We start from the raw sequence: 23,306 nt of genomic DNA on the forward strand, positions 1-23,306 counted from the left end.
TTATTTTTGGGACAGAGAGAGACAGAGCATGAACGGGGGAGGGGCAGAGAGAGAGGGAGACACAGAATCGGAAACAGGCTCCAGGCTCTGAGCCATCAGCCCAGAGCCCGACGCGGGGCTCGAACTCATGGACCGCGAGATCGTGACCTGGCTGAAGTCGGAGGCTTAACCGACTGCGCCACCCAGGCGCCCCCACATAAATGTTTTTCTAATCACTTTTCTGAATGACTGTTAGGGTACAAATTGAAACCAAAACTGAAATTACAAATTACTTGGGGATAAAAGAATACAAGTTTTAAAGTATCCTGTATTATATAAATCTATAGAATGTGGCTATAAAATTATTTAGAAAATAGTTATAAAAGCATTTAGTAAAAATAGAAACAAACTAAACATCATATTAAGATAGTAATAGAACAATAAAATAAGTACAAATAGGTAGAAGGAAGGATAATACAGGAAAAAAAGTTTTAAAATGTTTATTTATTTTGAGAGAGAGCACATGTGCAAGTAGGGAAGGGGAAGAAAGAGAGGGAAAGGGAATCCCAAGCAGGTTCTGTGCTGTTAGCACAGAACCCTATGCGGGGCTCAGTCTCAGGAACCATGAGATCATGACCCGAGCTGAAATCAAGAGTCAGATGCTTAACTGACTGAGCCACCGAGGCACCCCCACCCCCCATATTTGTTTTAATGATGTAGAAAATGAATTTATCATCTGTAAATTAACCCCAAAAGTAGTTTTTTGCTTTTTTAAAAAAATTCTTATAAAATTTCAGGCCGATTTTGAACTTGTCTGATTCAAAAATAAAAAAAGAAGAGCCCCAAGGATAAGAAAGGAAGTACAACCAGAATTCTGGAAGAGCAAAATATTCCTAATTATCCTACTTCTAATTGTTAATTTTTTGTCACCCAGTTTTCCTCATTTATTTCCTGGGGAAAATATACATGACTAGACTTGAAGCCTGAATAGAGTAGTAACTAGAAGTGGAAGAGAAAATACAGTTTGGCTTTTACCTAAAAAAAAAAGCCCAATTGGGTTTTGGTTTTGTTCTGTTTTTGTTTTTTCAGTGAGTTCTACTAAACCTTCAAGGAAGGTGTTAGATTTCATTTGAAATCCTAAGAAAGAAGCCAAATTTTCCAGTGAAGTCTGGAACAGGGTGTTGAGAATGCTTGTTATTACTGCCCTGTAACTAGAGACTGTTTCTATTTTTAACAAAGAAATAATCTAAATATTGCAAAGAAAGAGATCAGTGTCCCTGATTATCTGTCTAAACCATCCCGAAGGGATCAACCAAAAAATTACTGGACCTAATACTAACAGTTCAACTAACATGAATGAATCTAAAGCCAATATGCAAATATTTGTCTATCTTCTATACCATCAAAAGCTCATTAAAAAATATAATTAAAGAAAAAGCCCACTTAAAATAATCATCCACTGTAAAACAGGTGAGTCGAATAGATAGATCCTACATAAGATGCCTAAAAGAAGATGAAAATAAATGTAGACCATTAACTCTAGAAGGAAAAAAAAAGTCAGTATTATAAAGATAGTTCTCCTGAACAGGACCTTTTGTGGAATTTGATAAATCAAGTTTAAAGAGAAAATACTAAAAAAACAGATACACTTGAAAGAGAGAAATTGAATGGGGTTGGGAGAGGCTTGTTGTACCATGTATCACATGTATTAATATAAAAGTATGGTAGTAATAAAGTGTTATTGGCATTATAATAAATCTATTCAGTGAAAGAATCTAGAAGCAGGCCCATGAATATAAGGGAATTTAGTATTTAGGACTTCAGCTATTGATAAAAGTATCCTTTCAAATCAGTGTCAAAAAGACAATTTGACAAATTGTATTGAGCCAACACAATTAGAATATGATGAAGAATGTTTTTGGAAAGGAGATTCTACCCCCAAAATCATAAGTCACACACACATAACTCAGAAGCCATAAGGAAAAATACAGATTTGACTGCAGGAAAAAATTGTAGGTGACAACAGTGAACAGTATTACAAGTGAGTCTAGGAGAAAATATTTGCCTCAAGAGTAATGGACAAAGGCTTAATTTCACAAAGAACTCTTATAAATTAGTAAGAAAAAGACAACTCTAGAAAAATTGACAAATGGCTTGAACTAGCAGTTAAAAGACAAGAGATATAAAATCGATAAAAATATTTGGCCTCACTGATGATCAGAGAAACATAAAAAATTTTATTTTGACACTGGCCAAAATGTAAATGTATTGATAGTATCTAGCATTAGGCAATGGGCTTTCATGTATTCAACTGTGAGCAGCTGGTATAGATCAAGCACTATACTAGGTTACTAGGTTCTAGACATGTATGATGAATAAAGCAAATCTAGCCCCATGGCCAAGTGTGGAAATTCAGATAATCAACCAGATGACCAAGGAATATATAGGATAATAGACTGTAATTCCTATGAGAGAACATAGGGGAAGATAGTGATCTCTACCAGTGATCAAGAATACTGAAACTGGGAGGGGAGAATGTAGGGAAGACCTGAATCTCTGAGAAAATGACAGTTGAGTGGAGGGATGAGAAAGGAGCGAGTCCTGCTGAGAACCAGGGAAGTGGGTCCTAGGCTGCGGGAGCAGCACCCAGTATATTCGGAAAGGAAGCTGATATATTTGGGTTGAAGTGGGGGAAGAGAGATCATGAAGTTGACAAGATTGATAGGAGCCAGAGAGATCATGCAGGCCATGGCACATAGTTTGGGTTTTATTTAAGCTACAGGAGCAAACCTTCAGAAGCTGTTTTATTGTTTTTAAAGAAGTGATTACTGTTTGCTGTGTCAAGAATAGATTTGAGGAGGCAAGAATGGAAATGGAGAAGCTAGAGACAACGTTACGGCGGTAGTCCAGGCAGCAGTTGGTGTTGGCTCTGATCAGAGTGATGTCCGTGTTCATGAGTTTCATGTGAAGCCTGTCTACACCCCTGCCCCCATCCTCCTCCATGTCTACCATCCCCAAACACCTGATAGGTTATTTTTCTTCAAGTTTGATTCACTTGCTCTGGTGCCCATGCAGAGAAAGCAGATGGTCGGCTTTATCTTAGTCAAAGACGTTTGTAAAGGAAAGATTGTAAAAATGCACTGTGGGCTCTAAGCTGCACAATAAATAGAGATGGGTAGGAACTGATGGTGAGAAAAAGGGAGGAATGATGGCTTGGAAATCCCAAACCGGGCAGAACATTGTTGTAGTGATGATGTTTGTGCCAAGAACACGGAATGATAGAAAGTTCTGTCCAAGAGTGGTGTTTGTCAGTTCTTCTGTTGGAGGGAGGATACTTGTTCATGACGGTAGAGTTTAGGGTAGGACTCTGGGAGTGTGGCTGAGGCAGACTGAAGAGGTGTTGGAGATGAGAAAATAAAAAGTGGAGCCTGGGAGCTGGAAGGCAAGGAGGAGATCCGGGACATCCATGTCTCCAACAGTAGTTGAGATAGGGAGGAAGCCTGGTCGTGATGAATGAGAGATGCTTCGGACCAGAAGGTTTGGAGTGTGTAATAGCAAAGAGGGGAGAAGAACGTAGGGTATACTGATGTCAAGGGCACTAACCGGAACAGACTTTTTTTTTTTTTTTTTTTTTTGCAAGTGATGGAGGGAGAAGTAATTGTCTGAAGTAACATGAGGAGCAAAGAAGAGGCCTGTGTTCCCCGCCCCCCCCCCCCCCCGCCCTCCAGGCACTGAGGAAAATGTATGAGAAATAAGATGCCTCCACTTAGGGAACTCGGAGGCAAATGCTGTCTTTAGGTTTTGTCTTCTCTTGGTTTCAGGTAAGGAAGAGAGCTGAGGGAGATTCCTTTTTTTTTTTTTTTCTTTTGAAATAATTTTCAGCTTAGAGAAAGGTTACAAAAATAGTACAGAGTTTTGCACTGAGACTTTCCAGCTTCCCCTAATGTTAATATCTTGTATAAACCATAGTGCATTTATCAAACTAGGCAATTAAGATTGACACAATAAACTACAGGCTTTATTAGAATTTCACCAATTTCTCCTCAATGTTCTTTTTTCTATTTTAGGATCTGATTCAGGATCACATAATATAATTAGTGGTCATGACTATTTAGTTTCCTCTAGTCTGTGACAGTGCCTCATTTTTGCCTTATGTTTCATGACCTTGACACTTTCAGTCAGTACTGGTTAGTTACTTTGTAGAATGTACCTCTAATTTGGGTTTATCTGATATTTTCTTATGATAAGATTGAGGTTTTAATTTTCAGAATACTAAGAGGTGATCCGGTGTCCTTGGAGCATCCTATCAAGAGGGTATATGATGTTGATGTCCTCATTACTGGTGATACTAACTTTCATTATTTGGTCAGGGTGGTTTCCACTGTAAAGTTGTTTTTTTTTTTCCCTTTGTAATTGATATTTTGTAGTTGGGGGAAATACTTTAAGACTATTCTAATATCCTGTTATCCTCAAACTTTTCCCCACTGATTTTAGCTTTGAGTGCTTATAAGTATATGAATGTTTTTTGTTCACACCCACTTATATGAAACTGACTCAGTCAAAACCATCTCTGTTTAGTTTATTCGATAACCCATATTACTAAGCACAAAGCAGAGACTGAGGAAGAATTTGTTGCTGGCGCAAATGCGTATGTGAATGTAAGAATGATTACTTGCTCACCTAAACCTCACAGTGGCCAAGTTCAGGTTTGTGAAGCTATTGTGAAAGACAGGAAGAATGTATTGTTAGACAGTCCTCCTAGAGAAGAATTCCTAAGACACGCTAAGATTGTGTTTCCAAATGTGTGTGATAGCATGATTTAATCATTAAGTCAGAATCATGTGGACCTCAGAGAATTACGCATGTTAAATATCCATCTGTACCTGTATAGTAGATCCCAAGATCACCAGGGGTGCTTTTGAGAAACACGGGTTCCCGGATCCGATACCAAACATGCTGAATTGGAAAGTTTAAGTCTTGAGTCCAGGGCTTGACAAGAAGCAGTGTAGATGATTCTTACGGTGTCAGCCACACGTGGGTCTTCCTGGTGGCATTTTGGAAATTATTGCTCTAAGGAATCCAGAATGGCATCTGCAAAACTTTTCCCCATAAGCACCACAATAGTGTGTATGCTTTTTCTCTCTTTGAGAAGCATTGCAAAATCACAGAAAATATGTATCAATCACTAAGGTCACACTTACGATTTTGCCTACATTTGTTTCATTTTTAAAAAAGAAATTAAATGGTATAGTGATGGCTAAAGTGTTAGTTACCCTTTCACTCTCATCCCTTCCCTCCATTTTTTCTCTAACAGCAACAGTGTTCTGGTGTGTAACATTTGTCAGTGCCCTTCAGCAGAAGACCACTAGGGACATACCTGTAGTTGAACATTATGGGTTTATTACAAAAAAGGAAAACATGGGACACCTGGGTGGCTCAGTCGGTTAAGTGTCAGACTTCGGCTCAGGTCATGATCTCATGTCTCATAGGTTCAAGCCCCACATCTGGCTCTGTGCTGACAGCTCAGAGCCTGGAGCCTGCTTCGGATTCTGTGTCTTCCCCCCCCGCCCCCCTCTTTGCCCCTCTTCTACCTGTGTTCTCTCTCTCTCAGAAACAAACAACTAAAAAAGAAAATAGGGAAAACACTCACTGTAAGAAATGGAGGGATATCTCAGTAAGAGTGTTAGAAATAACTGATGAGGATTTAGGTTTCAGTTAGGTAATTTGGGGAAGGGTCTAAAGAAGCAGGAGATTGTTCTAGATTGTGTGTTGTCAGCATGTGGGGACAATTCTGTGATTGGATGTCTCACTAAATGTTACCTATAGGGAGGACAGCCTAGATGAGTATGACACTGTAATTGGTAAGGAAGTCTGCATTCATTTAGCAAGATGGGGGATATTTGGTAATTTGTGAGGTCTACTTGGGTAAAGCGGATATTCTGTGGGACCATTTATGTCCATCAGTAGAACAACATGGCTTAGCTGTAAACGTCGGATTAGTTTGTAATAACATTGAGATTAAGATGTGTCAGAACAGTTCCTAAATATCTTGGGCTGCTTTTCTTTTTCTCATCATGTACATTGTTCCAATTTTATTACATATATGTGAATCCACACAAGGTACAGACTGTTGTTTTTTGTCTTTCAGATACTTTGATCACTGTATCATACCTTTACAACTCCTCCCCTCGCCCCCCCTGCCCCCCCGCGCCCCGACTGGATACTGTTTTTTGAGATTTCACCATATCGATTCTTTTTTTTTTTTTTTTTAATTTTTTTTTTCAATGTTTATTTATTTTTTGGGACAGAGAGAGACAGAGCATGAACGGGGTAGGGGCAGAGAGAGAGGGAGACACAGAATCAGAAACAGGCTCCAGGCTCCGAGCCATCAGCCCCAGAGCCCGACGCGGGGCTCGAACTCCCGGACCGCGAGATCGTGACCTGGCTGAAGTCGGACGCTTAACCGACTGCGCCACCCAGGCGCCCCACACCATATCGATTCTTGATGTAGATCTAGTTCATTCTCTTCTTCCTTTCCATTCTCATCTTCCCCTCACCCCCACTCCACATCTTCTTTCTATCTCTGGGACCCTCTCTCTCTTTTTTTAATGTTTTATTTATTTTTGAGAGCGAGAGACAGAGCACTAGCAGGGAAGGGGGCAGAAAAGGAGGGAGACACAGAATCCTAAGCAGACTCCAGGCTCTGAGTTGTTAGCACAGAGCCTGATACGGGGCTGTGAGATCAGGACCTGAGCCCAAGTCAGACGCTTAACTGACTGAGCCACCCAGGCACTGCCCCCCCCCCCCTTTTTAAAAATTCTATCTCTGGGACTCTTATAGCAGTGCTGGATTAAATTACCTTGTTCAGGTGTCTTTAAATACCTATGCAAGAGTTTCTCTAGAGTTGGTACCTAGGCATTATGCACATATTCATCTCTACTAAGCACTGTCAAATTACTCCCTGAAGTGGTAACACCAATTTTCCCTTCCATTAGCAATTTATAAGAGGACCAGTTTTGTAAGACACCCTCCCCAGTATTTGGAAGGTTCATGCTTTTTTATGCTCTGAGCCTAGGTAGCTCCTAGGCCTAACAGGAAGACAGCTCCAGAATGAAGCCCCTTTCCCACCTTCCCCTCCCCTGACTAAGGTTCTGAAATATCTGCTTAGCTGAATCCTTGAGAATCCTTGTTTCTCATCTTCCTCAACTCTTCTTGGCTGCCTCTTACACTTTTGGAATTGATCACTTAATTGAGAAATGATTCTCTTGTACATATTTCTTTTCTTTCTTTTTGTTTTTAATTTACATCCAAATTAGCATAGAGTGCAACAATGATTTCAGGAGTAGATTCCTCAGTGCCCCTTACCCATTTAGCCCAGCCCCCCTCCCACAACCCCTCCAAAACCCTCAGTGTGTTCTCCATATTTATGAGTCTCTTCTGTTTTGTCCCCCTCCCTGTTTTTATATTATTTTTGTTTCCCTTCCCTTATGTTCATCTGTTTTGTTTCTTAAAGTCCCCATATGAGTGAAATCATATGATACTTGTCTTTCTCCGACTGACTAATTTCACTTAGCAAAATACCCTCCAGTTCCATCCACGTAGTTGAAAATGGCAGGATTTCATTCTTTTTGATTGCTGGGTAATACTCCATTGTGTATATGTGTGTATATATGTGTGTACACACACACACATACACACACACACACATATATACACACATATACACAATGGAGTATTACAATATATATATATATACACACACACACACACACACACCACATCTTCCTTATCCATTCATCCATCAATGGACATTTGGGCTCTTTCCATACTTTGACCATTGTTGATAGTGCTGCTATAAACATTTGGGATGCATGTGTCTTTCAAAACAGCATACTTGTATCCCTTGGATAAATACCTAGTAGTGCAATTGCTGGGTCATAGGGTAGTTCTATTTTAGTTTTTTAAGGAACCTCCATACTGTTTTCCATAGTGGCCACACCAGCTTGCATTCACACCAACAATGCAAAAGAGATCCTTTTCCTCCGCATCCTCCCCAACATCTGTTGTTGCCTGACTTGTTAATGTCAGCCATTCTGACAGGGGTGAGGTGGTATCTCATTGTGGTTTTGACTTGTATTTCCCCGATGATGAGCGACGTGGAGCATTTTTTTCATGTGTAGTTGGCCATCTGGATGTCTTTGGAGAAGTGTCTATTCATGTCTTTTGCCCATTTCTTCACTGGATTATTTGTCTTTGGGGTGCTGAGTTTGATAAGTTCTTTATAGATTTTGGATACTAACCCTTTATCTGATATGTCCTTTGCAAATATCTTCTCCCATTCTGTTGGTTGCCTTTTAGTTTTGCTGATTGTTTCCTTCGCTGTGTTGTACATATTTCTTATGTTGTGTTATTAGGGTAGTCTAGGGGTTGTGACAGACTTTAAAATATAGAATAGTTTGAATACTATGTTGTTTTTTTCTTGCTCATTTAAGGAATGGGTGAACAAGTTTGGGTGGAGGCCCTCTCCACTCAGATATTCAGGCGCCACGCCATATGGGCTCTCCTACCTTCAATATTACAACTTTTGGGTTTGTGCTGGGGGTTGTCTTTACTCCAGCCAGCCAGAAAGAGAAAAACACATGGAGGTGCATGGGTAAGAAGTTTGTAATTAGTCCTGGAAAGGGTGTGATCACTTCCTTTCACAGTCTATTGGTCAAGACTCAACCCCGTGGCCAACCTTAACTGCAAGGGAGGCCAGGGTATGTAGTCAAGTTGTGTCACTAGAATAAGAGAACATGAATTTGATGGACATTTAGCAGTCCCTGCTGCATCTGAATTGTATTGAAGTGAGGTTAGGATAAGCTATGGGAATCACCCTAACAACAAACACAAAGTATCCTTGAAGATCTTAAGTTGGATGTGAGTGAACTAAATCTTCTAAACCAAGTCTGAATTAATTGGTTCATCCACTCTGTGGAGAGTAAAGGAAGGAGTCCTGTATTTATGCTTATGTCACAATGATGAACAAAAGAGGGTCATCCTTTCTATAGGTGGCAGAGTCACAGGGATGACAAAGAGCAAGAAACTCCCAAGGGAAAGGTGACCTAGTGCTGCAGTCAGGGTTCTCAGTCTTGTTGGACTTCCCACCAGGAGATTCTCCTGGGGGGAGGGGAAGAGAGAGAGAGGGAGACACAGAATCTGAAGCAAGCTCTAGGCTCTGAGCGGTCAGCACAGAGACCGATGCGGGGCTCGAACTCACCGACCATGAGATCATGACCTGAGCTGAAGTAGGATGCTTCACCGACTGAGCCACCCAGGCACTCTGAGATTCTCCCACTTTTGCCCTCAAGAAGGTTCTTCTGTATTTTATTTTTATTAAATGTGACCATAATTGCCTACAAGTATCCCAGGTCAGTTTAGTCAATATATGGAAATTACATTCTATACCTAGGCCTATACTAACAGTTGAGAAATACCAGTCAGTTAGTTTAGTAACTTGGAACGTGGCTTGTCAATATGGTTCATCTTTGGGAATAATCCACATTCTTCACAGACCCGTACTTGAATTCCTGTGGCAGCCCTGTGGCCCTGTCATTATGATTTAATCCTGTGGCATAAGTGGGGCAGTGATAATTGGTAGAAGGGCCATGGCTAGTGGTTGGCTATGCAGGCAGTTTTGTCCTTGGCACCGGCAGGTAAGAAGCCACTGTCAGAACACAACGTGGGGCTGCCCGTCAACTTGGTCTGAGGTTCTTTCCTTGTTTATTGCAGTGTTTCTTTTTCGCCACTTTTCCTAGGTCTGAACTCAGGATATTCAGAAATCTCATCCAAACTTCTGGCAACTCTCTTCTTTTAACACTTTTGACTGATGACTTCATAAAGCCCCAGACAGTGGGGCAGCTTCCAGGCTCTGAGACTTCATTAGTCTCCTTGTCTATTCTGGGCAAGATAAGCAATCCTAGACAAATGGAGAGGCTGTTTGTCTCCAGTGCCGAAGCCTTATGTTTCTCAGGGTGATGTACGTCGCTTACCTTTTTGCTCTTCCTTTCCCAGCTCAAGCTTCTGACCTTGTTCAAATGCCATGTTCTATCTAAGTAATTATTTGAAGTGGCGTTGGCATCCCTGTTTAGTTTTGAATTCCTTGTTTTGATTTTCCTCCACTGGATACCATTTATTTTTACCAGACCATTGATGCGTTTTTGGGTGTCCGTATCTTAAGTGCTTGACAAGTTGAGGACTAAAATATCAGGGGGGAAGAAGGGGGATAACTGAGGGAAGGAGGCAGGCAGTGAGAGGGGTGCAAGAGGCTGGTGCAATATGCATTAGGCCTCCATGGATGAAGTATTTTGTTGTGCATCGGAAATAAGGGGGGAAAAATCCCACAATTTACATGGGGAAAGGACAAAGAAATGGAGATCAGTGGTAGGCCAAATGGGGAAGTCACTGAAATAAGGTCTAGGGAACAATTCTAGTGTTCTCTGCTTGACATAGGTGAGAGGAGAAATTGGGGTGATGGTTTGGGGTTTTTAAGGGAAAAACAAAGACCTTCGTAAAACTGAGGCTATTTCTCGGCCAATCTTTCTGAGCTAACAAGAGATGTCGGAAATGCAGGCCAGAACCAGCAGCATTTCTTACCTTCCATGGAAGGTACAAATCAAATGCGAAGGTGTGTCTGTGTGCATGTGTCTGTGTAAGGGGCGATAACTGCTTTCAGAATCCCATAGGGGCTCCATGATCCATATGTGGTTAAGAGGTACAGGATTGGAGGGCCTGTATCCCGAGAGCAGCCAAAGCCATGAGGGCAGCGAGAGGAGAAAGCGGACGAAGGGCCACAGGAAACCAGCGTGGAATGCGGTCTCACAGGGGACTCAACGTGCCACGGCTCTATTGTGCGGTCTGAATGTCAGGCTTTAAATACTGAGACGGGAAGTTAGGACCCCACACTGTAGAATCTGAGGGAGCATTTATCTCCATGTCAAGGAGATAAAAATGAAATCCAAGTTTCACATGCCACAAACCTAATTTTATACTTTTCAGATGAATGTTCTTCAACAAGGCGGTCTTATGGTAGCATTTTATTTTGGTTTTCTATGCGACCTTGTTCTCACACTAACCTTTTGTTCTACCCAGGACACTTTAAGTCATCACCCAATGAATGTCTTGGCTAGTATCCAGAGGCATGATGAGTAATGATATTTCTGTTTTTATGAAGGCCCTAACACCTGTTTGTGTCCCTGCTAGCAAAACTGCGGAGTTCCTGAGCAGACTGGACACAGAGTCGCCAGATAGAAGTACCTGTCAAAAGGCTCTTCATGACTCACAGTCTTCAACTTGGGTAAGTGGGAGGCCATGCAGGGTTGCTGTCTGGTACTTTATAAAGAGGCATTTGGTGAATGAAGGCTAAGGGCACAGAGTGAGCTGTGTATAATAGATGGCTGGAACTAAAGGCAGATGGACCTGATCTGAAACTTAAGTTCAGCTGTTGCTCCCTTGAGCTATAAAACAATGCTTGCACTTGGTTATCTACATTACGGGCACCTGGACTAAACACCACCCTTTGAAAAGCCTTTGATCTCATCCAGTCATCCATCCATTTATCTATCCTCCAAATTTTATGTTTACGCAAGGTTACGTAAGGTCTACCAAGTGCATACAGTTTCTGCCTGGGAGGACTGTAACTTGGGTGGGACAGTTCATTGTATGGGCTGCCGTGGGTACTGCAGGACGTGGGCACAACATGCTAGAGGTGTCCCCCAGACATCAAGACATCCAGAAATACCTCACATGGGGAGCCAGCAGAATACCACTGCAGAAATTTGTATGCTGCATTGGAGATCTTGGACCTCATTCTGTGAGTGCTGAAGGCACTAAAAATTTTCAAACAGGGAAGGTTCAAGGTCAGGTTTGTGTTTTAGTGGGGTCACACCGGTAACCATGTGAAGGATGGCTCTAAGGGAATGGAGAGGCAGAGAGGCCTCTGAGAGGCTCTGCGTTAGTCCAGGTAAGGAACGATAAAGACATGAAATAGGGCAGTGGATGGGAGGACGGAGATGAGAGCACGGGTCAGAGAACCGTTTAAAAGGTGAGTGGAAAGAGCCTACATGTCCATCAACTGACGGATGGATAAAGTAGATGTGGTTTATGTATACAATGGAATACTACTTGGCAACGAGAAAGAATGAAATCTGGCCATTTGCAGCAACGTGGATGGAACTGGAGGGTATTATGCTAAGTGAAATAAGTCAGTCAGGGAAAGACAGATACCGTATGTTTTCACTCGTATGTGGATCTTGAGAAACTTAACAGAAGACCATGGGGAGGGGAAGGGGGAAAAAAAAGTTGGAGGGAGGCAAACCATAAGAGACTCCTAAGGACTGAGAACCAACTAAGGGGAGATGGGGGCTGGGGGAGAGGGGAAAGTGGGTGATTGGCATCGAGGAGGGCACCTGTTGGGATGAGCACTGCGTGTTGTATGGAAACCAATTTAACAATAAATTATATTAAAAAAAATAAAAGGTGAAGTTGGCAGGGCCTTGGTTATTGACTGGTTAACTGGGGACAACAAAGTAAGTATAATTCAGGATGCCTCTGGAAATGGTTGTAGTTGAAAGAAAGGATGGGTTTACGTTTTTAAAAGTGTGCGCTTTAGTGACCATGATTTAAAATGTCGAGAAGCTATTATGACACTCCTTGGGATAAGTTCATTGTACTCTTACTTACAAATGTTTAAATGTTCCTCCCCCCACCCTCGTCCCCCGCTTCTAAGGTGGTGCTCCAAAGTCTAAGATTTGCCACGGATCCTGTCACATCTGTCCTCTCTCCTCTCACTGCAGGGCATGAAAGGACAGACTTGAAAACTGTGGGTAGAGAGCTAAATCCTGTGTAGGGACAGTCCTTGACGTCTGTCCAGATACCCTGTGGCCGTGAGGGAGGGAGAGAAGACAGGAATTGGATAACTTTATCAACTGGGTGCTTGGCTGCCAGGATGGTCTTGACCCTGTTTGAAGGCTTCCCAAATCCTACGAAACACCCGGCAGAATTGTGTGTGCCTGGCCTATTGATTTTGGTTTGTTTCTTCAAGTTAACAAGATCATCCTGAATTTTAATATTGTTGTCCATAACATGAGTAATGTCTCCCAGGACTGCGTTTTCTGTGGATTGATTAGTGCATTAGTCACAAGATCCTCAGAGCTATTAATAGAAAATATGGAGCAGCATTGGACCCAGGATGATTCTTTATGAACTGCATTCAATAGCTGCTCCCATTTCGACAGCAAACTATTAATAATTTGTTGGTGTTCAATATATTTAAGTGACTTTTTTTTTTTTTACCAATATCGTACTCTTCTTCTGTCTAATCCATCTGCGTAGAATTCCTCTGAGAATGCTTTGCAGAACCATTTCTAATGCTTTAGGAATGACACGCCTTTACAGTGCACTTTTGTAACATGGAAGGAAGACACCTGTAGTTTGCCTTAACTGTGGTCAATGTATAGAATGTCAATGTATAGAATTTCTATGGGGGTGTGATAAGCTACAAGCTTTCAAGTTCTTTTAAAAAAAATTAATTCTCACATAATGTACCTTTTCAGAGAAAACTGTTCTTACTACATTTATTTACGTGTGGCTCTTCCATGGGCAGCTGGGAATTTAATACATACTCTATAATTACATCAGTGGAAAAGACGACAAGAATATTCCTTTAAGCGATACGTAAGAGAACTTCAGACCAAAGATATTTACAGTGTTTACTTACACATGGGTTGATACAGTTCTCTGTACCGTGTGTGTGCCTGTGAGAAGTGCCAGAAAATATGCCGCCTTCCTCAATCATAATCATTGAATATTTCTGGTTGTACACTAAATGGTTTCCAGTCTGCTTTGTTGCCTCTTGCCGCCTCCTCTACAGCGAATAGTTGTTTAAAAACATCTCATCTGGTTGTTCCACTGCCCGTGGCTCCCTGTATCTTCAAGGATAAAGTCAGAATGCCTTAGCTTGAGCACAGAGCCCTTTCTGCCCTCTGCCTTCCTCCCTTCCCTCATGACTCCTTTCTGTACGTAGAATCTAGGTCTTGGCTACTCTAAGTAGGGTCCATGGACCAGTAGCGTGGGCCTCACCCGGGAGCCTCGAAGGGTGTAGATGAAGCTCAGGCGCCACTCCAGTCCTGAATATGAAGCTGAATTTTAACACGGTCTGTGGCGACTTGTGCACACATTAATGTCTGCGGAGTGCTGCTCTGTAGCTTGTGCCTTTCCAGCCATTTCCTCTCACTTCTGCTTGGAACTCCTCGTGCGGATGGTTTAATTTTTATCCACGTGCCACATGTTTTTTCAAAAAAAGCCAACACTTGAAGGCCTGTGTCCCTTGCACTCCTTTAATCTCACTCCCGCTCCCAGTATTTTAAACTCTGTGTATTAATTTCCTATTGCTTATAAAATAAGGCCTGGCGATGTAATGCACAGCCTGTGGCCACAGTTAACAATACCGTACTGCGTATTTGGAAGTTGCTAAGAGAGATCTTAAAAGGTCCGTCACAAGAAAAACACTTTTGTAACTACGTGTGGTGACGGATACTAACTAGACTTATTGCCGTGATCATTTTGCAGCACACACGAACGTTGAATCATTATGTTGTACACCTGAAACTAATATAATGTCATGTCAGTTATGGCTCAATAAAAAAATTTTCCATCGCTGGTGTAACAAATTGCTAAGGACTTAGTGGCTCAACACAGCACAGATGTATTGTCTTACAGATCTGGAGGTCAGAAGTCAGGAATGAGTATGAAGGGGGTAAAATCAAGGTGTCAGCAAGGCTGGCTTCTTCTGGAGACTCTAGAGAGGAACCTGTCGCTTGCGTCTCCTAGCTCTCCTTGGCTGCGGGCACTCTCGCCCCCCTGGCATGTGGCTGCGTCCAACCTCTGCCCTCCTCCTCATGCCTCCTTCTTCCTGCTCTTTGGCTTTCTTGCTTTCCTCTTACAAGGACCCTTGTGATTCCACCTGGATCATCCAGCGTCCTTTTCCATCTCAGAATCCTCAATTTCTGCAAAGTCACTTTTGCTAGATAAGGTGACGTTCACAGCTTCCGGGATTGGGAAGTGGACATCTTTGGGGGGGGCCATTATTCCTCCCACCACACTCGCCTAAGTGGTTTCTTTGTTATGTGGACCCACGTACCTTTCAATGTAGGTATTGCTGTTGCTTGGCTAACCAAGTTCAGATCTTGTTAATTTATCCCTTCCCCTAATTATTCAGTATTTCAGGCTTTCTCTTACTGTAATGACTACATGAATTTTTTTCTCACTGCCAAGCCAGTTAGTATACTTCACAGTTTCTTTCTGTTAGGACTTCTTAAAATTTTTGCTTTAACATTTGCTTGGTTTCCTCTGAACGTTTGACTGGCTGCCTTCAGATTTTGTGACCGTTCCACAAAGTGTCTCTGATGCAGATTTCCATACAGTTTTCCGTTTTGTGTCTGTCAGGTAACTTGTCAGTTTCGGATTTCTTTCCCTTCTGGAAACATCCCTCTTCTGCCTTAACCTGGCTGGTGGTTCATTTGGCCTCCTACACAGCAGTTGTTCTGGGACTTTGCTTTCACAGAATGGTTCTCAACCTCCTCTACACATCGGAATCATCTGGGGGACTTTAAAATTCACTGACGCCTGGGTCGTACCCCCAGAGATCTTGCTGTATTGTGGCCTGGGCTTCAGGGCTTTTAAAGCTCCCCCGGTAATTCTAATGTGCAGCCTAGGATGAGAATCATTGTTTTAAAGTCATCTGGGGAATTGTTCTTACTGCTTTCCTGTGTTGGGTCCCCTGATTTCTAGGCCTTCTGTCTTCTATTTTCTTGTTTTATTTCCTTGTTTTGATGGAGCATATTATTTAGTAGCTTCCCAGGAGAAGATGTATGGTCAGGTCATTGCATATCTGAAGGTATCTTTATTCAGCCCACACACTTAGCTTGTAATTTGCTGGTAAGTAATCCAAATTGGGAATCCTTTTCCTTCAGAATTTTGAAGGCCTTTCTATTCTACTTTTGAGTATTTGTTCTTGAGAAATCCAAGGCCCTCTGAATTTCAGTCCTTATATATAAGGGCTTTTCCTTGCTTCCCCTGGAAATATTTTAGTTATCTTCTTCTTTTTTCTGGTATTCTGTAATTTCATAACGATATGCCTTGGTATGAGGGTCATTAATATTCATTTTCAGTCTGGAAACTCATTTCTAGTTATAGGTGATTTTCTTATGTTATTTCTTTGATTTATTTCTCTTCATTTTCTCTAAGGAATTCTTACTGAAATCCTAGGCCTCCTGGATTTATCTTCATTTTTGTGAAAAAAAATTTTTTTCTCCTTTAATTTATCTCTGACATTTTTTTCTACTTCTTGGCATATTGGGTTAGAAAAAAAACCCAGTCCTTTCCCCACTGAGTGTCTCCTTTCTTCTCACATGACTACCACATGCACACTTCTGACAGCAGATGTGGGGGGACTTGCTTTACCCCGAGTAATTCTGTGACACCAGCTGGGGATCCTACAATTTAATTCAGTTCTGACACTGTCTATCTGGAGGTTCCCAAGGTAAAGGGACCCACAACCCTGCCCTCCCCTTAAGATGCCAAATTGCAAGTAGTAGGTCCCCAGGTTACCCACAACTTCTGTCTAATATGGCTACAAGTTGGGGGTTCCCATGACCCCCTCCTGGGTTCCATTAATTTGCTAGAGTGACTCACAGAACTTGGAGAAACTTTTACATTTACCACTTTACTAGAGGATATGATAAAGGATACAAATGAACAGCAAGATGAAGAGATACCTAGAGCAAGGTCTGGGAGTGTCCTGAATGCAGGCACTTCTGTCCCTGTGAGTTGGGATATAGTGACCCTCGCAGTGTGAATGTATTCACTTACCTGGAAATTCCCCACCCTCAAGTACTTTTGGGATTTTGTGAAGGCTTCTTCACACAGGCAAGATCAATTATTAACTCCATATCCATCCCCTTTCCCCTCTCTGGAGGATTGGAGAGGATGGTTGGGTCTGGAAATTCCAAGCTTCTAATTGTGGCTTAGCCTTTCTGGTGACCAGTTCCCATTCAGGAGCCCACCCAGTGAGCCTCATTCGAACAAAAGATGCTCCTACTACCCTGATGGCTTAGGAAATCACAAAAGTTTGAGGAGCTATGTTCCAGGAACTGGGGTGGAGACGTGTGTGTGTGTGTGTGTGTGTGTGTGTACATACATGTATATTTTTTTCTGTTTTCTCACACATTTTCTTGAGTATCTCCTAAATATTTTACTGGTCACATTTTTGTGATGGGAGGGAAGATCTTTTTATTTTCCAAGAACTTCTTTTTTCTCTGTTGCTTCATAAAAAATAGCAACCTGTTTTTGTTTCATGGATGCAATATCCCCTTCTAGCTCTCGGAAGGAACTGTGCGGGGAGCAGAAGACGACTTCAGAGAAGGGGGCCCAGAGGCTCACCACTTAGTATGCAGCATTTTATACAGGCCTTTCATTCTCAACCTGGGTTTAACCACTGTGACCTTCTGTGCTAGGTGTGTCCGATTTAGTTTATCCAGAGAATACACTTCTGATTTACTGTCTGGGTTGGGAGAATTAGCGCCTGAATTCTCAGGGTGGGAGCTGGCTTAGGTACTTTCCTATCATCCATCTGTCATCCTTGATAGCTGTTACGTGCATGTCTTGGGCCCTCATGTTGCTCTGTGGAGAATATTGGCTTCTTGTGGGTGTCCTACATCCCTACCAGAACACCTTCTGTTTTGCTCTTTTCCTCTTAGTCACTTACCATTTCTTCATCTACTTTGTCTTCATAGATTTTTGTCTGAGAATGCAGATGTCTCTTGGTTTCTGAATGTAGAGCTTGTTTCATTTTCTCTTCTGTTTAGTATAATTAAAAAATTTTTTAATGTTTATTTTTGAGAAGGGGGGCAGAGAGAGAGGGAGAAACAGAATCTGAAGTAGGTTCCAGGCCCTGAGCTGTCAGCACAGAGCCCGACGCAGGGCTTGAACTCACGAACCATGAGATCATGATGACCTGAGCTGAAGTCAGACGCTTAACCGACTGAGCCACCCAGGCGCCCCAAATTTAGCGTAATTTTTGAGAGAAGGATGGTGCAGAAACATTTTTACTCCACCGTCTTGAAGCGAGGACTTAATGTTTGTCAGGGATTGAACTGTGATCTCCCAGGCCATCTCAGAATTCATATGTTGAAATCCTAACCCTCACTACCTCAGAATGTGACCTTTCTAGGAGATTGGGTCTTTATAGAGGTAATCAACCTCTAATGAGGTCATTAGAAGGGGGCTGTAATCCAACAGGAAAGATGTCTTTATAAAAAGGGGAAATTTGGGATGGACACGCATAGAGGCAAGATGATGTGAAGACACAGGGAGAAGGTGGCCATCTACATGCCAAGGAGAGAGGCTAGACCCTTTCCTCAAAGCCCTCAGCAAGAACCAAAAGCACAGATACCTTGATTTTGGACTCCAAGCCTCTAGAACTGCGAGACGATAAATTTCTGTTTTTTAAGCCTCCTGGACTGTGGTACTTCACGGCAACCCTTAACAAACTACTGCAATGCTATTTTTCCTTTGTTCACACACTGCCCCTCCCCCTGCTCAGTCTGTTTCCTATTCCCTCTTTAAAACACAACTCAGTGTCACCCACTTTGAGGAGGTGTTCTTGATCCAGTTTAATTAAATGTCCTTTTTAGCTTCTTCTGTCATAATACCCTTCACGCTGTGTTTCAAAGAATTTAATTTTTTTTTTTCAACGTTTTTTTAATTTATTTTTGGGGCAGAGAGAGACAGAGCATGAACGGGGGAGGGGCAGAGAGAGAGGGAGACACAGAATCGGAAACAGGCTCCAGGCTCTGAGCCATCAGCCCAGAGCCCGACGCGGGGCTCGAACTCACGGACCGCGAGATCGTGACCTGGCTGAAGTCGGACGCTTAACCGACTGCGCCACCCAGGCGCCCCAATTCACGCTGTGTTTCAATCCTCAGTCCTCGCATCAGGCTTCCACACTAGGCTATTAGTGACTTGCTGTCTGAGAGATCATGTCTTATGACAGTGCCTGCACATAGAGGCTTAAATGTTACTTGTTGACTGGACGTATTATAAGCATAGCTTTTGGGGTAAAGCAAGTAAAAACGTGTATTTTAATTGAATAACAAAAATTTAGTATTAGTATTATACTAATACTTAGTGATAGTGAATACAATGTTTTCAGTACAGTAATACTTAGTGTACGTGAACACAATGACAGAAATTTCTGGGATTTAGAGCTGAGAAAAATAGTGATCAAAGGTTCCCCCCCCCCTGTTATTTTTGAGCAGAAACTTCCTGTCCTGCCTGGGAATCCTACCTCCGTAAGCCTTAAGATAGCAAGTAACTTTGAACTCTTCATAGTTGATGTGCCATGTGACTGCCCTTTTAAATGACATTTTGTGTCTAATCCCTCCTTTTTTTCTTCTGGGTCAAAAACTAGCACCCATATTCTGATAAAAGACCAATTAAGTGGTTAAATTTTTTGTTTTTAATTTTTTCATTCATTTCGTTTATTCATTTTTGAGAGACAGAGTGCGAGCAGGGGAGGGTCAGAGCAAGAGGGAGACACAGAATCCGAAGCAGGCTCCAGGCTCCGAGCTGTCAGCACAGAGCCTGACACAGGGCTCGAACCCGCGAACTGTGAGATCATGACCTGAGCGGAAATCAGATGCTCAACTGACTGAGCCACCCAGGGGTCCCTAAGTGGTTAAGTTTAAAAGGAAGGTATGCAAATAGAATTTAGGTTCTCATCTCTTGAGCAGAAGTTGTGTCCCCTGGTCCATTTTCCTCTTTGAGGTCGTATATGGAGTATTTGTGGCAAAGACTAGCTTTCTCTAGTGTAAAGCGAAGAGGTCACCGGAGAACCACTCTCCGCTTTCAGTGTCTTATCACAGTCCTCCTGTGTTTAGGACTTAGATAAGAGAAAATCCGAGGATATGTTTGTCTGTCCCATGAAGCAGGGTTTGAATGTGTGAGGACTTTCTGAACACAGCTGGAGTTCCAACATTCCAGTTGGTAGTGCTGTAGATGATCCCATTCCGAAAGCCTCCCCTCTTTCTGGCAAGTGCCTATTATTTGATGGAATATGGGTTTTTACAGTGACATAAATGGGGGAATGAATTAAGAAGTGCTTGAGAAAAATTATAGTAAGGAAAAAGGCGGGAACCAGCCTTCATAAGCTTTATGGATTATTAGTGTGAAGAACTAGGCCTGAAATATGTGGTCTGCTGCCATGATGCCTGCTGGTAGTTTTATGACAACAGTGGAATTTCCTACGTATTAGCTTATCAGGCTGCCCGCAGAGGGTGGGCTACAAATCACTGTGAGCAGAGAAAGCATCTGACAAATGAACAGACAAACTACTTGGAATCTCATAAATTCCAGAATGCATGGTCACTTTGCCAGTGTGTGAAACCCCGCCATGGTGGGTCAGTGGGGCTGAAGGACACCTTACTGCATGTACTGGTCCTCCTAAGACCGCCCCTTGAGACTCTTAATTCAGCCAGAAGTAATGACTCCTGTGTTCCTGAACAGCCTTTGTTTTTCTTCTCAGAAATAAAAATAAGCTTCAGGTACTGCTTAGGGAGGCACAGACTTGGAAAGAAATGCATCTCTGGAATTCTATGGTATCAGTCACCAGTTGACAAGCTATTTAGTAGGGTACCATTAATGAGCAGTAGGCATGTCAGTGATTCTAAAGTCACTGTCTCTATTGCTTATCTCTGATATTAACTGATCAGCTACTTGGAATCCATATATATATATATATATATATATATATATATAATGCACACACACACACATACACACACATACACACACACACATACAGAAGAATATAGCTTTGCTGGGCAAGGCCCGCCTTCCAGAATCTACATGTGTGAGGCATTGTTTGAGTTCTCTGTATGTTGGATGCAGCAGCATTTTAGCTGAGCAGCAAAGCAGTACGAAGGGCTGAAGGAAGGACATTCCAGGCAAGGATGAGAACAGTGGATTTGGGGCTTCAGCATCAGATAAACAGGAGTTTTAGATCTATCTTCGCCTCATGATCTTGTCAAGTTATTTCACGTATCCAAGTCCATTTCCTTATTCACAACATGAGGATAATATCTACTTCATAGAATTTAAAGGTTAAATAAAATAATAGAAATAAAATGCCTGGCAGTTTAATGCATTGACACTGCCGTAAGTGATGTAAAGTCTCCTCTTCCTTGGTTAGCTTATCCTGAGTCCAGTTGGATCTCTGTGCTCTCTCCTTACCAGAGTCTAGTTAGAATTGTTGCCAGTTAGTTGGAATATCCTTGAAAAACATATTTAACTTTCCTCTGTTTCAATCCTTATCACTAGAAGAATAAACCATGTTGATTATCTCTGAGGGGACATTTTTTTTAAGCTTAATTAAACAAACATTTAGATCATCCTTTAAAATGTGCTGGATGATTATGCTTATACTAGCCTTCTTTTTATATATCCCCAGGGACATCTTCAGATGATATGCATAAATCACTCAGTAAGCAAGTGTGTATGGAGAGCTTAGTGTATGCTTAGTACAGAGGTTGAGTTATTAGAACCAGTCCCATGGTAGGGAGACTAGTAAATTGTGGTGGTGATGTTTTTTCCTATGGTTTTTTTTCCTGTACATTCACAGGCCAGAAGCTGGGCTTACAAGGATTCTCTAAAGGAAGAAGAAAATAAGAAATTGCAAAAGATGAAGGAGGAACAACGTCAGAAGGTAGTCACAAGACCTTATTGGTCACTGCTAATTGTTTGCTTGTAATACTAGATAATTTTTAAGGTTTTCTGAACAGAAATACTTACATATATGAAAATTGTGAAAAAACCCATTAAATATAAAAGGTGAGATTTTGGTGTGTTTTAAGAGTATGGTGGGGTGTGGTCAAAACTTTGGGTCAAAACTCTTGTGACACTTAGCCTCATGGGGTTTGTCATCTAGTATGTGTGCTGGAGGGAGGCCAGCAGTTTGCAGAGAAGTTCTGATTTGCAAAATGCAATCACTGTCACTGCCGTTTTTTCAAACCAAAGATGTATAAAATTACAAATCATGTCCATAGAATAATGAATAATAGATATCCATACAAAGTTATGAAACTGGCTTAAATGTTCACCTAAAAATACACCTGTTATACAATGAAAGATACTCCACACATATATATGAATTTGTGAGGTATTCCAGATTATTCTGAGCAACAGAAATCAGGGAAATGAAGGCAGAGCTTCGTAAGAAGAGCGCTTAAAGGGTAATTCTCGTTAGAATCTAAAACTTCTGGTATGTTGACTGAAAACATTCAATGTTGTGACTTGATGGTCATACCTGCCTTTCCTACATCTGCTCAGATGGGGCCAGCGGCTCCTCAGCAAGGGATCAGATGATGATCAGTGGTTAGCTCCAAGGCACCACCTCATTCCAGATCCTTTAAAGAAGCAAAATAGACTATTCAGCTAATTGGACACCATTACCTTCCCCATCATTATTTTCCAACTTGCCATATTGGTGGCTGATAAATCCTGTCCTTTTGTCCAGAATCTCTCTCAAAGCCATTTCTTCATTTGTACAATTAACTTGACTTCTAACTCCTATTTGATTTCCTTGATTCAGTTCAAATTATTTTCCTTATGCCTTTGCTGCACAACATAATTTATTATAGCAATTGTGTGTAAAATCGTTTTATGAAATAGGCTGTATGTATCGTCACTGCTATAATTTGACCCTTCTAAGTGCTACCCTCCTTCCAACAGTGGTCCCCCCCTTCCTTGTTTGTTGTTTCTGCCAGCATGCAGTCTAAATGACTGTGTCACTCAACTGCTTTGTGCATAGGAGGTAATAATTAAATCATTGAAGGAAATAATGTAAGTTGTGTATTTAGTTATTAAGTTACTATGTAAAAAAGGAAGAAACCAGAAAACATTTTTATTCCTTGGTGTTTTTTTAATATCTTTGTTTTGACAAAGACCTCATAATGAAAGCATAATTAAATAATATTATAGTAACAGTCAGCAGTAATTAGCACATAGAAGCTAAGTCTGGTATATACTCGTGGTGTATTTTCAATAATGTCTGTCAAGGGATATGTAAATGTTAGTCTGTTTCTGTGACCTTTGAAGTCAATATCAAGTCCTGAGGTGTTTAGATACTGAGGAGAATGTTGTGAAGTCAGCGCAGGATATGATTTATATAAAAATAACTTCTAGTGAATTTTAAATAGTACTTTATAAAGTTTGGGAGCATATTTGGAATGTGA

General features: G+C 41.6%; 1 protein-coding gene across 4 annotated transcripts in view; it reads left to right on the forward strand.

The window, feature by feature from the left end:
- EPSTI1 (epithelial stromal interaction 1) overlaps nt 1-23,306 on the forward strand; it is a 99,103-nt gene that overhangs the window by 41,605 nt on the left and 34,192 nt on the right. For 2 of the 4 annotated variants that reach the window (XM_045477541.1, XM_045477533.1), the window contains exons 7-9: nt 11,221-11,314; nt 19,335-19,367; nt 21,695-21,778. In XM_045477541.1, coding sequence (XP_045333497.1) covers nt 11,221-11,314; nt 19,335-19,367; nt 21,695-21,778 — 211 coding nt within the window. The remainder of the gene's footprint in view (nt 1-11,220; nt 11,315-19,334; nt 19,368-21,694; nt 21,779-23,306) is intronic. The other 2 variants (XM_045477534.1, XM_045477550.1) reach the window with 2 other exon arrangements.

The sequence above is a fragment of the Leopardus geoffroyi genome, chromosome A1 (genome assembly GCF_018350155.1).
Source record: "Leopardus geoffroyi isolate Oge1 chromosome A1, O.geoffroyi_Oge1_pat1.0, whole genome shotgun sequence".
Classification (NCBI taxonomy): domain Eukaryota; kingdom Metazoa; phylum Chordata; class Mammalia; order Carnivora; family Felidae; genus Leopardus; species Leopardus geoffroyi.